The sequence below is a fragment of the Lithobates pipiens genome, unplaced genomic scaffold (genome assembly GCF_037356315.1).
Source record: "Lithobates pipiens isolate NorthernLeopardFrog02 unplaced genomic scaffold, aLitPip1_a1.2 Scaffold_10, whole genome shotgun sequence".
NCBI lineage: Eukaryota > Metazoa > Chordata > Amphibia > Anura > Ranidae > Lithobates > Lithobates pipiens.
This window is the reverse complement of record NW_027507686.1, coordinates 215,064,233-215,079,782: the sequence shown is the minus strand read 5'-3', so window position 1 is coordinate 215,079,782 and position 15,550 is coordinate 215,064,233. Positions and strand designations below refer to the sequence as shown.

At 44.7% G+C, this 15,550-nt stretch overlaps 1 protein-coding gene across 1 annotated transcript in view; it reads right to left on the bottom strand.

Annotated features, from left to right (window-relative positions):
* Positions 1 to 3,754: 3,754 nt before the first annotated feature.
* The window catches only part of DRC4 (dynein regulatory complex subunit 4), a 30,796-nt gene continuing 19,000 nt past the window's right edge, over positions 3,755 to 15,550 (bottom strand). The window contains exons 9-11 of the mRNA XM_077460940.1: positions 11,973 to 12,182; positions 8,948 to 9,013; positions 3,755 to 6,737 (exon numbers count right to left, since the gene is read on the bottom strand). Of these exons, the coding sequence (XP_077317066.1) occupies positions 6,588 to 6,737; positions 8,948 to 9,013; positions 11,973 to 12,182 (426 nt within the window). The 3' untranslated portion in view covers positions 3,755 to 6,587. The remainder of the gene's footprint in view (positions 6,738 to 8,947; positions 9,014 to 11,972; positions 12,183 to 15,550) is intronic.

Below are 15,550 nucleotides of genomic sequence, written 5' to 3'. Positions count from 1 at the left end.
CTGTCCTCCGGCAAACGATCAGCAGGAGAGACTATACTCCTGCAACTGATCAGCAAGAGAGACTGTCCTCCGGCAAACGATCAGCAGGAGAGACTATCCTCCGGCAAACGATCAGCAGGAGACTATCCTCCGGCAAACGATCAGCAGGAGAGACTATCCTCTGGCAAATTATCAGCAGGAGAGACTATCCTCCATTAACCGATCAGCAGGAGAGACTGTCCACTGGCAATTGATCAGCAGGAAAGAATGTCCTCAGGTAACCAATCAGCAGGAAAGAATGTGCTCCAGTAAGTAGCTTGTCCTCCATTAACTGATCAGCAGGATAGCCTGTCCTCCCATAACCGATCAGCAGGAGAGACTGTCCTCCAGTAACCGATCAGCAGGAGAGACTGTCCTCCAGCAACCGATCAGCAGGAGAGACTGTCCTCCCCTAACCGATCAGCAGGAGAGACTGTCCTCCAGCAGCCGATCAGCAGTAGAATCTGTCCTCTGGTAACCGATCAGGAAAGACTGTCCTCTGGCAATTGATCAGCAGGAGAGTCTGTCCTCCGGTAACCGATCAGAAGGAGAGACTGTCCACTGGCAATTGATCAGCAGGAAAGACTGTCCTCAGGTAACCAATCAGGAAAGAATGTGCTCCAGTAACTCATCAGCAGAAAGACAGTCCTCTGGGAAACCGATTAGCAGGCTCCACAAGCCAGGAATGAAGATTTGAAACGGATGCAATCAGTATCTTGGATCTTTCACAGCATCAAATCCATTTACTTATTATAGGCAGAGGTAAAAAATCCAGAAGACAAGCAGCTTATGCGTTTTGGCCATCAAGAGGCATTAATAAGGCCCTGCTTGTCTTCCAGATTTTTTACCTCTGCCTATACTAACTAAATGGATTTGATGCTGTGAAGGATCCGTGTTACCGTTTCTAATGGATGTACTTCAGCTGGTCATGAATCAGGTAAACTATTCTGTGTGTAGTATTGTAATACTTTATTATACTGAACTGTCACCCCCTGCACACCAGCTGAAATTTTAAATCAGAACCGTGGCAGACCTGCTGTTAAAATAACAGAGGAGGCAGAGAGCAGGGGTGACAAATTGTTGTCTGGAATCGTTGTTTTATGCTGGAGGTCAGGAGGATTCGGGTTTGGGCAGCCTCACAATTCATGCAAATTTCAGGAGGTGGGGTTGGGGAATGCATCCTCAGATAAAAAAAGTCTCGTAATTCAGGTAAATCAGCTGGAGTACAGATTGGAAGTTTTATAGACTGCCAGCCTAGAATACAGAAAGATTTGATGTCAGTGATATCCCAGCACTGGAAAACTGGTTCTACCTTTGGACTGAAATCACCTTGAACTGTACTGCCAGGAGTCAGCGTCTCCCTGCAGCAGGTATGACCAGGTGTGCACAGCCTTGGCCAGCAGTTGCTACAAATCAATGACAGGCGTGGTGGCTGTTCTAATGTGACCACAAATTATTACTATTATTACACAGAATTTATATAGCACCAACAGTATACACATAACTCTACACTGTAAAGAGGGACAGTACAATTACAATATAGTGCAATATAGAAGAAATAGGAGGGCCCTTCTTATAATAGAAGCTGACCGGACATACCAGGGTAGGGAGTTCCAGAGGATGGGATAGGTTCTGGAGGCGTGGGAGGAGGTAACAAGGAAGCTAGAGAGCAGGAGGTCCTGGGAGGAGCAGAGAGGATGATTTAGGCGGCGATATCTGCAGATGGGGTTGGTGATGTAACTGGGGTCGATGTTTGGATGGCCTTGTATGTTCAGGTTTGTATGTTGAATTTTATACGGTGGGGTAGGGGAAGCCATTGAAGAGATTGGCAGAGAGGAGCAAAGGACACTGAGTCGAGGGATTGGCAGAGAGGGGATGGAGGGCACTGAGTCGAGGGATTGGCAGAGAGTGGTGGAGGCCACTGAATTAATGAATGGAGGTCAGTATTGGCAGAGAGGGGTGGAGGGATTGGCAGGGAGGTGTGGAGGAGAGGACACTGAATGGAGGTCAGTGGGAGGGATTGGCAGAAAGGGGTGGAGGACACTAAATGGATCTCAGTGGAAGGATTGGCAGATAGGGGTGGAGGACACTGAATGGAGGTCAGTATAAGGATTGCCAGCGAGGGATGGAGGACACTGAATGGAGGTCGGCGGAGGTATTGCAGAGAGGGGTGGAGGACACTGAATGGAGGCCAGTGAAGAGATTGGCAAAGGGGGATGGAGGGCACTGAGTGGAGGGATTGGCAGAGACTGGTGGAGGACACTGAATGGATGAATGGAGGTCAGTGGAGGGATTGGCAGAGAGGGATGGAGGACACTGAATGGGGGCCAGTGAAGAGATTGGCAAAAAGGGATGAAAGATACTAAGTGGAGGGATTGGGAGAGAAGGGCAGGAGACACTGAGTGGAGGCCAATGGAGGGATTGCAAGATAAGGGTAGAGGCCATTGAAGAGATTGGGAGAGAGGAGCAGCAGTCAGAGATTGGTTAGTAAGGTGTATTAGTCTAGCAGCAGCATTTATATTAGACTTAAAGTGGAAGTAAACCCATCCATAAAAGTTTCATTTTCGGCACCTGCTGAAAATGTAACACTCCCATTGGTTGTGCTCTCAACCAAACTGTCAAACCATCCAATGGCTGGTGTCATAAATGATCACATGTGCAGCATCATGGTAGTTGTAGATTAAACAGAGGCAAAGATGGCAGCTTCCTTGGCTGAAAACGATGGGGTTACTTACACTTGAAGGGGGATAGCCTGTGGAAGGGTAGGCCAGTGAGGACGGAGTTGCAGTAGTCAAGGCAGGAAATAACCAACGAGTAAATAAGTTGTTCTGTGGTGTTGTTAGAAAGGGGCGGATTCTTGAAATGTTGCGGAGTTTAAGGCGGCAGGATTTAGCCAGTGATTGGATGTGGGGGCTGAAGAAGAGGTCAGTCTAGGATTACACCCAGCATCCTGGCATGTGTGGAGGGACATCATGTATGCCCAGCAGCTTTACCAGTGCCCATCATGTGCAGCCTGCCTGTGCCCACATCAGCGGCAATCTCCGTGTTTCACGAAACTGGATTTGAATTGCCCGGGCCGCAGTAACAATGTCCCGCCTCCTGTAATCATGTCACTCTGATTCAGTGTCCCACCACTGGATCAGTGTGCCGTCTATCACAGGAGGCGGGACATTGTTACTGCGGCCAGGCAATTCAGCTCTGTGAAACATGGAGATCACGGCGAGTGGAGCAGGAGGAGGGAGTGGAGCAATAGGTGGCACCGGAGCAGACCACGCCCCCTTTTCGGTATCGGCTGTTTTTTTTAATTCGGCCGAATGAAAAAACACTGTTTTCAGACGATAATTTTCAGCGGCCGAAATATCGGTGCACCACTAGTTAAGAGAAATAAAACATTTTTTGTATCCATGAAGTGTCTGGTGCCCAATAACTTTATCCATCTTGCACCCACTATGTCTCACAACCTATCACATACAGAAGGATGTCAGCTATCTCTGGCCCTGGAGGTTCTCATCAGACTGAAGGAGGCTGGAGACCTTACTACAGAATAATGACACCCAATGCTGAAGAAGTGTATGTTGTAATATTGTGTAATATTGTGTGTGGCTCTTTAGGCTTTGGTTGTTAATGTTTCTTGTAAATTGTTACTGCAAAGCTTGATAAATAAAACGTAAAAAAAAAAAAAAAAAAAAAAAGACGGAATAATGACACAAACATATTGAGAACATTTTAAAAATAGTTAATGGAATGCTGAGTTTTTATTGATAAATAATGAGGTTTCCTTTGAAAAATAAAAATCTTTATTACCTTGCCGTTAGAAGGGCCCTGTGGAAATAGGGCTGTGTTTTGTGCCTGGCTGGCCACCAATCAGAGTCTTCCTTATGTTTTATAATATCTGTAGCTATAAGGAAGGGAAGAAACGGATTGGCTGCTGGATAAAAATACAGAAAGTTTTCAATTCCGACACAAAATTACACAGCGATTTCTGTTTACAAAATGCTATTGAAAAAAGGCAGACCGACAATCCAAAGGACCACTCATCAGATGATAACATGACATCAATACATATCCATGTTAGGCCTCATGCACATGAAACGTTTTTACAGTGACCGTTTTAAGCGTTTCAGTGTTTTTTGGCAGGGGCGTTTTCTGGTTGGAAAAAAAAAAACAGAACTAGGAGGGTTTTCAGAGGAGTTTTTCAGCTGTAAAATCTCTCAACTGCAGCATACACACGACCGGACTTTTTTTGACGGACTAGGTCGGACGGTCTTCCCGACGGACTTTCGGCGGACTTTCGGCGGAGGTCCCATGGACTTTCTGAACAAAACGGACTTGGCCACACATGACCAGACTAAGTCCGTTCGTTTTGAACGTGATGACGTAAACGGGACTAAACAAGGAAGTTCAATAGCCAGTAGCCAATAGCTGCCCTTGCGTTGTATTTGGTCCGTCGGACCAGCACACAGACGAATGGTTTTCCCGATTTTTAGTCTGTCGGACTTGTTTCCGTCACATAGATTTGAAACATGTTTTATTTCTAGGTCCGTTGGACTTTTGGGGAAAAAGAGGCCGCTGGAGCCCACACACGATCAAATTGTGCGACGGATTCCGTTCTGCCGGAAAGTCCGATCGTGTGTACACGGCATAACTCTGATAAAAGCTGAAAAACGCAAAAAAAAAAAAGAAACGCTGACAAATGCAGCTATTTAGCATTTATCAGCGTGTTTTGAGCCATAAGATTTTATGGGAGTATAGTTTTGCTAAAAACAAAAACAAAAAAAAAAAAAAAAACTAAAAAGCGCTACAGCTAAAACAACGCTACTGCAAAAATGCTGAAAAACTCATTCTACTTTTACAGCTTTCTACAGTGAAAGCTACTGCCATTTTTATAACGTCCTGAGTGCATGAAGCCTAATATACAACTACTTATCCAAAATGTACTGAAAAAAAAAAAAAGCAGAAAGACTGATAATGTTAAATGTTCATATGGAGCAGTGGTGTTCTCAACTCCTGTCCTCAGGACCCACTAACAGGCACGTTTTCAATTGATAGCTGGCATGGCGCCAATGAATATTGGCTTTTATTTGTTTCCCTCCCTATACAGATCAATAGGAATGCAAAATCATCTTGAAGCGGGTTAATACAGCTTAGTACAGGGGTTCTCAACTCCTGTCCTCAGGACTCATTAACAGGCCAGGTTTGAGAGAGAGAGAGAGAGAGAGAGAGAGAGAGATATCATTTTGCCCCTGTTCAAATCATTAGTAAGACCTCATCTGGAATATGCAGTTCAGTTTTGGGCACCAGTTCTCAAAAAGGATATCGGGGAACTGGAGAAAGTGCAGAGAAGGGCAACCAAACTGATAAGAGGCATGGAGGAACTCAGCTATGAGAAGAGATTAGAGGAACTGAATTTATTCACCCTTGATAAGAGGAGATTAAGGGGGGATAAGGGGGGATATGGTCAACATGTACAAATATATAAGGGGTCCATTTAGTGAACTTGGACGATCCATTCAGGTCCACCTGTCAGTTTTTTAGGCGGACCTGAATGGACACTTTATAGAGGTGTATGGAGGGACGGATGTCAGCGATGACATGTCTGCTGACATCCGACCCGCTCCGATCCAAAAAAGTGTGACAGAGGAAAAACCTATTTTTCTATCCGTCATCGGATCGGGTGACGACAGACTCTACAGTCCTTTCTCATCTGATCCCCCACAGTGTGCAGAGATGGACCTGTCATCTTCTTGCTCAGCGGGGATCGACGGAGCGATCCCCCACTAAGCAGAGCGGACTCCGTACATGGACACGTCCGTGTGAAGGAGCCCTTAATGGGTCCTAAAGACAGGAGTTGATAACCACTGATATAGAGGTATACTTTGAGGAAAGGATGATCGATCCGATATCATCAAATAAAAAAGCATAAAAGAAAAAACACATAATAAAACTAAGTGCACAGTAAAAAGAAAGGAGATACCAAATACAGGATAACATCTATCTATAGTATCTTGTCTGGTTTCCAGATTGTGATTGTTCGATAAGAGCAGATAAACTCTGAATGTGATTGGAAGGGGTAAAAACTACCCTGGAGGCCATATCACTCTGGGTGGTGATAAAGGAAACACGGATCCCACTTAGCACCAAAAAACAACTTATTTTAAGAACAAATAGGTAAAGGCACTCTAACGCCAGCAATTCTGATTATTTATTTGAAAATACAGGCTCTCCTCGTTTAATGACCAGGTTCCGTTCCAGCGACCAGGTCATTAAACAAATTGGTCGTTAAACAAAGAGCTACAAGTAATCAATACAATGATATACAGTACCCAAAAAGTAAAAGTAAGAGCTGGTTGTAAGTCCAAGTGGTCGTTAAATAGGTTAATTGTTAAACAAGGAGAGTCTGTAACTGAAGGTGGAAGGCTGCACTGATCGGCTCGGTCATTTGCGCTGGAAAATGCTGGTGAATTGTTGTTAAAACTGCCAGAAAACTGCCATGTGAATGATCAGATTTAATATGAAAGGTCCTGTGTCAGCTGCCTGGATGCTCTTTCCATCCTCCAGGGGAAGGAGCTTTAGGTGCTGGCGGCTACCAGTCCGGCCGGGCCTTGGCCAATGGCCTGCCCAGGAACCAGGCATTCCATAGGTTTAAATCCCAGCTCATCCACAGGAATGCCAAATGCCCGCATCTTGGCCTCATATGTCCGGAGCAGATCGTTGTGTGCCTGGGAAAGACCAACAGACAGTGATTAGGTACACACAGTGGAACCAGAAACATTCTCTCTCATGTGGCAGCCCTTGTTGTCCCTCTGAAAAGCAATCTGTGGTGGAGATAGACAGCTGGCTCGGCTTTGATATGTCGCCTGTTTTAACTTCGACATGGTCGAACTAGGGCACTGCAAACACATGCACTGTACTCAGTTGTGGCACAGCCTCATAAAGTGGTTCTAAAGCATTAAAGTTTTGATCTAAATGCATTCTCTGTATTAAGGTAAAAAACCTATTGTGTCCAAATTTCCCTTATACTTACAGTACCTCAGCCCTTTTTCCGTCCAGTGCTGTACATGAGAGCAGCAGCTTTCTCTGCTCTCTCCCTCCTCACAGGGAGGATTGATCGTAGTGGGAACCACTGGCTCCTGCTGCTGTCAAAGCCCAGTGTGGGGGAGGGGCAAAGCCCCATTGTCTGTGTCAATGGATGCAGGCAGCGGGGTTCGAGAGCAATCGGCTTGCTGGGGAGGGACTAGGAGCACTGACGGGGGGCCCCAGAGGAGGAGGATCAGGGGTGATCTGTGCAAAACTATTACAGAACAGGCGAACATAACATGTTTATTTTATTTTTTTTAAACAAAGATTTAATATCTCTTTAACTTTAATGAAATAGGGGGTGTACCTGAAGAAGTAGGTAGATCTGGAGTTGTGACTGTGTATATGTTTATTCCCAAGATGGTAACTCAGAAAATACTGAAGCCATACTCAAGTGACTTAGCTGGAAGAGCTGCTTTAAAACTTTTTTTCAGAACAGGTTCTCATTTATGGGGATCTGTCTCTACTAAACTAATAGCAGAAGTACACTGCTTTGTGTGTGTCATCATCTGGTAAAGTTGTGCATTTCCTACCCATTTACCTAAGAGGGGAATGTAAACACCCACATCTTGCGAGAGTGGCCAGCTTCAGCCTCTTGCTGGTTGTCTAGCAGTGAAGCTGCATGTCTCGATTGTTACTAAAGGTAGCACCATGGTGGACAGCCATTTACCACATTTGAACACTCTTCCTGGGAATAAGAAATCTGCCAGTACACCGCATATTAGGACCACCTGCTGTTGGTTTGATTGGAATAAGCAAAGTAAAGTAGAAGAGTCCCCTAAGTTGCTGCTCCCCTTTCTTTGCTCATGCACCCTTCTAATGGTCACTCTGTGCAAGCTCCAAACAGACTTACATATGGCTATGGACGCCTCCCCCGCCTCCATGTGACAGTTCTGAGCCAATCAAGAGGCACCAGCCCTGTCACATGGGAGAGGGGGAGTGAGTGCTATGCCCAGATGTACCTGGAGGGAATGAGAATTTCACTCTGCTCCTGGTGGCTGTGAAGGGAAAGGTGTGGAGGGGTAGTGAAGGGACCCTCTTACTTTGTACAGTGCATCCAGGAAGTAATCACAGCACTGCCAGAGTGACCACCAGGTTCTTGGTCACCTCCCTAAGGTCCTTCTCCCCCCAATCGCTCAGTTCGGCCAGGTGGCCCGCTCTAGGAAGTGTCCAGGTGGTTCCAAACTTCTACCATTTACAGATGATGGAGACCACTGTGCTCACTGGGACCTTCAATGCTGCAGAAATTTTTCTGTACCCTTCCCCAGAACTGTGCCTTCATACAATCCTGTCTCGGAGATCTACAGACAATTCCTTGGACTTCATGGCTTTGTTTGTGTTCTGACATGCACTGTTAACTGTGGGACCTTATATAGACAGGTGGGTGCCTTTCCAAATCATGTCCAATCAACTGAATTTACCACAGGTGGACTCCAATCAAGTTGTAGAAACAGCTTAAGGATTATCAGTGGAAACAGGAAGCACATGAGCTTAATTTTCAGTGCCATGGCAAAGGCTTTGATACTTATGTACATGGGATTTTTTCCTTTTTAATCTTGAATACATTTTCAAAGATTTCAAACAAACTTTTTTCAAATTGTTATTATGGGGATTATGCGGTTTGTAGAATGTTGAGGAAAATAATGAATAGAATCCATTTTGGAATAAGGCTGTAACATAACAAAATGTGGAAAAAGCGAAGCGCTGTGAATACTTTCCAGATGCACTGTAGGAACAATAGGGTCATTCTCCGCCTTCCAGTGCTACAGAGCCCAGTATGAGCACACAATGAGGACAGGTCCTGAGATAAATGCAGCAGAGTAGTGGATGTCTCCTCCATAGTCCCTCTTACCTTGGACACTCTGGCCAGTTCATACTGCAAGTCCTTTATGGCGTTGTTCTTGGTGTCTAATACATCCTGTGTAAGGAATAAAGGAGGACATGCTGATTCATATCGGGAAAGTGATATATGATACAACACTGGCATGCTCACAAAATTCCTTCTGTACATTCATCATAAAACAATGGGAGTTCCCAAGCCTTCCAACCCAAAGGAAAGTTATCTGGGGACAAGGGAAGGGAAGAGGTGGCACATCTCCAACTTCTCACCTGCTCCTAATCCTTCCCCACTTCTGCCACTGCAGTCTCTGCATTTAAAATCGGATCCTCTTTTTAAATGGTAAAGTGGGGAAAGAGAAGACCCTCTGTCAGGTTTTATTAATGCTTTGTCCCCATTGGCATGTTTTTCCTTAGTTTTCTGCTCTTATAACACTGGGACTGGGACTTAGGTCAAAGTTTACCAGGGCAGGAAGGCAAAAAAATAAAAAAATCACATACAGTCTACCCTTTCCCATGCTAAGGCCTCATTCATACGGGTGATCAGCTTCTCTGCCATACACACGTTGTATGCAAACAGCCACGGCCATATTTGTACTGTGTACAAGTCAATGCCCAGGGCCGCTGTGGTTCAAGCGGTTACATGCAATTAGTGCCCCTGACTGGCCCTTAACACAGACAGTTTGTGTCCAAGGCTGATGGTTCTGACCGCATAGAAACCGGACGCAGCTTTCTAGTGTGTATATGGTGATAAAATAGGGTATGGCTACTTCCAGCTGTGGCTTTTCACCACATCTGCATGTGACGGCCATATGATTGAGGCTAAATAAGAAAGAGTGCTTTGTGGCTGTCTATAGCCCTATTGAAAAAGACTTCCTATCATTTCCTGATCCTCTGCTTGTTAACAGAACAGGAAGTGAAAGGAAATCTCTGTAGTGTGGACACGTGCAGAATAATCCTGACTGAAGAAAATTAGTATGCTATTGCACTAATTAGAGCCCAACTGTCATTTAACGGGGCAGATAAGGGGGCCAGGAGAGTGGCAGGGAACACCAGGTGAAGTGGATGCAGGTCCCCTCAGTTTAGGTCTTGAGATCCTAATGCACATATGAAAAGCAAATACAAGAGGGCGCCTCCATCTAGGTGTAGCAAAAGTAGCAAATTTGATAAAGAGGTGGTCCTGTCTGCTCGGAAACATGCAGCCACACCCCCTCCACTTCCTGTCACCATCACCCAGCTGAGAGAGGTGCTGTTTGGAGTCGCAGCCAACTTGCTACTTGCTTATTTTCCAGCCAGAAAAGATTCAACTAGCCACATGCCTGATGAGCTTTGCAGCCTCACGGTGTTCCTTTTGAAGGTCTATATGGATTTATGATATACCTTGAGACACTTTTAACTAGTATGTGCATTTCTATTGTCCTTTATTCTTTTTAATAAATCACTAGATCTAGATTGAGGTGCACCCTTGTGTTTGTTTTGCATAATCCTGATGGAGACTGTGATCCTTCCCCCCCTCTATGCAACCCCCCCACCAAAAAAAAAAAAGGAAAAAAGGATTTGATTGAGCATTACCAGCATACTAGGCTGGCAATATGACCTAAATCAAAATTATGATCTAATGGGCTTCCCATTATAATGTCACTGGTATTTTGAATAGAATGGTTCAAAATGTAATGTCATAGTTAACCTGCAGCGTAGTGACATACATGTGTAAGCCTGCAATCTCCTGCCAATCTGCAGCGTAGTGACATACATGTGTAAGCCTGCAATCACCTGCCAATCTGCAGCGAAGTGACATATGTGTAAGCCTGCAATCACCTGCCAATCTGCAGCAAAGTGACATACATGTGTAAGCCTGCAATCACCTGCCAATCTGCAGCGAAGTGACATACATGTGTTAGCCTGCAATCACCTGCCAATCTGCAGCAAAGTGACATACATGTGTAAGCCTGCAATCACCTGCCAATCTGCAGCGAAGTGACATACATGTGTAAGCCTGCAATCACCTGCCAATCTGCAGCGAAGTGACATACATGTGTTAGCCTGCAATCACCTGCCAATCTGCAGCGTAGTGACATACATGTGTTAGCCTGCAATCACCTGCCAATCTGCAGCGAAGTGACATACATGTGTTAGCCTGCAATCACCTGCCAATCTGCAGCGTAGTGACATACATGTGTTAGCCTGCAATCACCTGCCAATCTGCAGCGTAGTGACATACATGTGTTAGCCTGCAATCACCTGCCAATCTGCAGCGTAGTGACATACATGTGTTAGCCTGCAATCACCTGCCAATCTGCAGCGAAGTGACATACATGTGTTAGCCTGCAATCACCTGCCAATCTGCAGCGTAGTGACATACATGTGTTAGCCTGCAATCACCTGCCAATCTGCAGCGAAGTGACATACATGTGTTAGCCTACAATCGCCTGCCAATCTGCAGTGCAGTGACATACATGGAGATTTCCTAAGAATGGAGCACATAGAATCTGGTGCAGCTGTGCATAGAAACCAATCAGCTTCCAGGTTTTATTGTCAAAGCGTAATTGAACAAGCTGAAGTTAGAAGCTGATTGGTTACCAGGCAGAGCTGCACCAGATTCTGAGTGCTCCAGTTTTAGTAAATCTCCCCCTATGTCTACCTCTACTCTAGCAGGTTCCTTTTAGTTCAGCTTTTTCAACTGCCAGGATGCTCCGTCATACTGCTGACCTATACTGGTCAAATATATGACAGCTAGCGTCTATTGGTATTTGACCTCCTACTAAGCTAGTGGTTCACAACTCCTGTCCCCACTAACAGGCCAGATTTTAAGTATTACCTTGAGGAAAATCAGACTAGAATACTGCAATCACTGAGCAGCAAATGATATCACCTGTGATGCATTTCAGTTATCTTGGCCTGGCCTGTTAGTGAGTCCTGAGGACAGGAGTTGAGAACCCCTGTACTAAGCTCTATTGATCTGTATAGGGAGGGAAACAGCGCCGACACAAACAAAAGCCAATATTCATTGGCCCCATGTCAGTTATCAATAGAAAACTTGCCTCTAGTTTGCGGGTGACAACGCTGAGGGCGGTGGGGTCCAGGTTGGAAGCTGCGAGCACTTCGTTGAGCTGTGCCTCTTGTTTCTCTAGGGTGTCGCCGAGCGCCTGTAACTTCCGCTCCAGCAGCAAATTCTTGAAGCCGCTCTTTTGCTGAACCTCCTGAATGGCGGCTGTGAACTTCCTGTAGAGGTCATCTCGTTCCACTTGTATCTGTAGTAGGGGGACAACAAGAATGTCTTATACACAGACAACAATAGTTAAAGGGCCAGTTCAACTGGGGCTGAAATTCCAGGCTTTGGTAAATGTTGGGGAGTGACTATTGGATAGCTAAGTATTCCGGTGGTAAAATCTGTGCATTAACTAAAACTGGAGAGTGCAGCTGTGCATGGTAGCCAATCAGCTTCCGGGTTTTATTGCCAAAGCTTAACTGAAGAAGCCGATTGGCTACCAGGCACAGCTGCACCAGATTTTGCACGCTCCCATTTTAGTAAATCAACCCCTGTGTGTTTGTATTTCCAGGTCTGCATGTCTGCTGAGAGATGAGGAAAGCCCGATCCCCAATAAGGTTAAAGAAGAACTGCAATCTGCTCACATAATTTGTGATAAAAACATCTTTGCCATTCTGAAGCTTCCCTCCAACCACTTTGCGTATTATTTTATATATACTGTGATTCTGTACTTGCCAAATATACTGCATAAATCTCCTTCCACTAAATCTGGCTGCATCTATTTTAACTGCGGGCAGCTGAAGCTGCTGCCTGTTCATTTCCTGGAATTACACAGACACTCCTCCAGCTCTGCAGCTTTCATTGGCCCTCTTATGGCTCACCCCCCCCCCCCCCTCCTCTTCCTGGAAAATTCTCATCTGAGAGGGAGAGAGAGAGCTGTGCATGATGTCACAAAACCAGACAAGAAACAGGAAGTGGGTTGTATAACCGCTTGCCGACCGCCTCACGCTGATATACGTCGGCAGAAGGGCTCGTACAGGCAGAATCATGTACCTGTACGTTGCCCTTTAAGAGGCGGTCAGCGGGCGCCAAGCTCTGTGAGTCAAGTCGCGGGTCTCGCGGATTCGATCGCTGCAGGGATGCCCGCAATCGCCTCACGGGGAGGAACGGGGAGATGCTAATGTAAACAAGAATCTCCCCGTTCTGTCTAGTGACAGTGTTACTGATCTCTGCTCCGTGTGATCGGAGCAGAGATCAGTGACTTGTCATACACAGCCATGCCCCCCCCACAGTTAGAAACACGTCCCTAGGACACGCTTAACCCCTACACTGCCACCTAGTGGTTAACCCCTTCACTAGTAGTGTCATTTACACAGGAATCAGTGCATTTGTATAGCACTGATTGCTGTATTAATGACAATGGTCCCAAAAATGTGTCAAAAATGTCCGATGTGTCCGCCATAATGTTGCAGTCACGATAAAAAATCGCTGATCGCTTCCATTTAAGAAAAAATAAATTATTAATAAAAATGCCATAAAACGATCCCCTATTTTGTAAACGCTATAACTTTTGCGCAAACCAATCAATAATCGCTTATTGTGATTTTTCTTTTACCAAAAATATGTAGAAGAATACGTATTGGCCTAAACTGAGGAAAACATTTTTCTTATTTATATATTTTTGGGGGATATTTATTATAGCAAAAAGTAAAAAATAATGCGTTTTTTCAAAATTGTTGCCTTTTTTCGTTTATAGCGCAAAAAATAAAAACTGCAGGGGTGATCAAATACCACCAAAAGAAATCTCTATTTGTGGGAAAAAAAGGACGTCAATTTTGTTTGAGAGCCACGTCGCAGGACTGCGCAACTGTCAGTTACAGTGACGCAGTGCCAAATCGCAAAATGTGCTCTGGTCAGGAAGGGGGTAAATTCTTCCGTGGCTGAAGTGGATAAGGTATTTACTGGCAGAAAAAAAATGTTTTACTATCCAAAACTAAAACAACAAGGGCAGATTTAATAAGTAGAAAGATGAACAAATGACCGAAGGTCCGCTTTAAGAAATAAAACAGGAGGAGGAGTGAGACTCCAAAGAGCTGGCAACTATAATGTGGAGGCCTCACCCCTGGAGGTCCCAAGACATATTAGAAATTAAGGATGAGCTGTGGCGTGTTCGCACGCTCCATGTGCAGAGCCCGCCAGGAAGTCAGCACTGCGCTGCACTAATCACAGGCAGTGAGACATTGTCCCGATGTGCGACTGCAGAGATCAGGAAATGTCTCACTGCCTGTGATTAGCACAGTGCAGTGCCGACTTCCTGTCGGGCTCTGCACATGGGGTGTGCGAACAAGCTGGAGTTCATCCTTATTAGAAATTGAAGAGCCTTTCCCTCCCCAGAATCCACTTTTAAACTGAAACATCAATAAATCTGACCACACACACTGCAATCTAAATTGTAAAATCTCTCTACATTCTCCTTCAAATGTAAAAAAACAAGCATGCAGCGTGGAGACCTAACTCCACCTACATCCAATCAGGAAGGCTTAGCATTACATAGTTTGTTATTGGAATGAAGGTTGTATGTTCTGATTGTAGCGTGTGTAGCCAGCTTTCATTAAATCTGCACAGTCTCAAATTTTCCTAATACTATTTTTTAGATTAGATAAAACAAGATTATTAATTAAAGCGTATGTCTGGGCAAATAGAAAAACATATTCAGTACATCACTGCAATACATGCGCATTTCCCATGTTTTATATCTTTAACCCCTTCAATACCGGACTCTTCCACCCTTCCTGCCCAGACCAATTTTCAGCTTTCAGCGCTGTCACACTTTGAATGTCATGCAACACTGTACCCATATGACATTTTTATCATTATTTTTTTACACAAATAGAGCTTTCTTTCAGTGTTTTTAATCACCACTGGGGTTTTTATTTTTTGGGGAAATAAATGAAAAAAGACAGAAATATATATATATATATATATATATTACTTTGTTTGTTATCAAATTTTGCAAACAAATAATCTTTCTTCATAAATTTACGCCAAACTGTATTCTGCTCCATTTCTTTGGTATAAATACCCCAAATCAGTGTATATCATTTAGTCTGTAGGAAAGTTATAAAGTCCACAATCTATGGAATATACACTTTATTAACATTAACTTTTTAATGGCATCCCAGTCTTAGTCTGTAGGGTTCAATATTGGCCCACCCTTTGCAGCTATAACAGCTTCAACTCTTCTGGGAAGGCTGTCCACAAGGTTTAGGAGTGTGTCTATGGGAATGTTGAAAAAAATCCTGAAAAAATAACCCCACACCATAATCCACCAAATGATTTGGACCAGTGCACAAAGCAAAGTCCATAAAGACATGGCTGAGCAAGTTTGGGGTGGAGGAACTTGAGTTGACTGCACAGAGTCCTAACCTGAACCCAATAGAACACCTTTAGGATGAATCAGAGTGGAGACTGCAAGCCAGGCCTTCTTGCCCAACATCAGTGCCTGACCTAACAAATGCGCTTCTGGAAGAATGGTCAAACATTCCCATAGACACACTCCTAAACCTTGTGGACATCCTTCCCAGAATAGTTGAAGCTGTTATAGCTGCAAAGGGTGGACCAACTCAATAT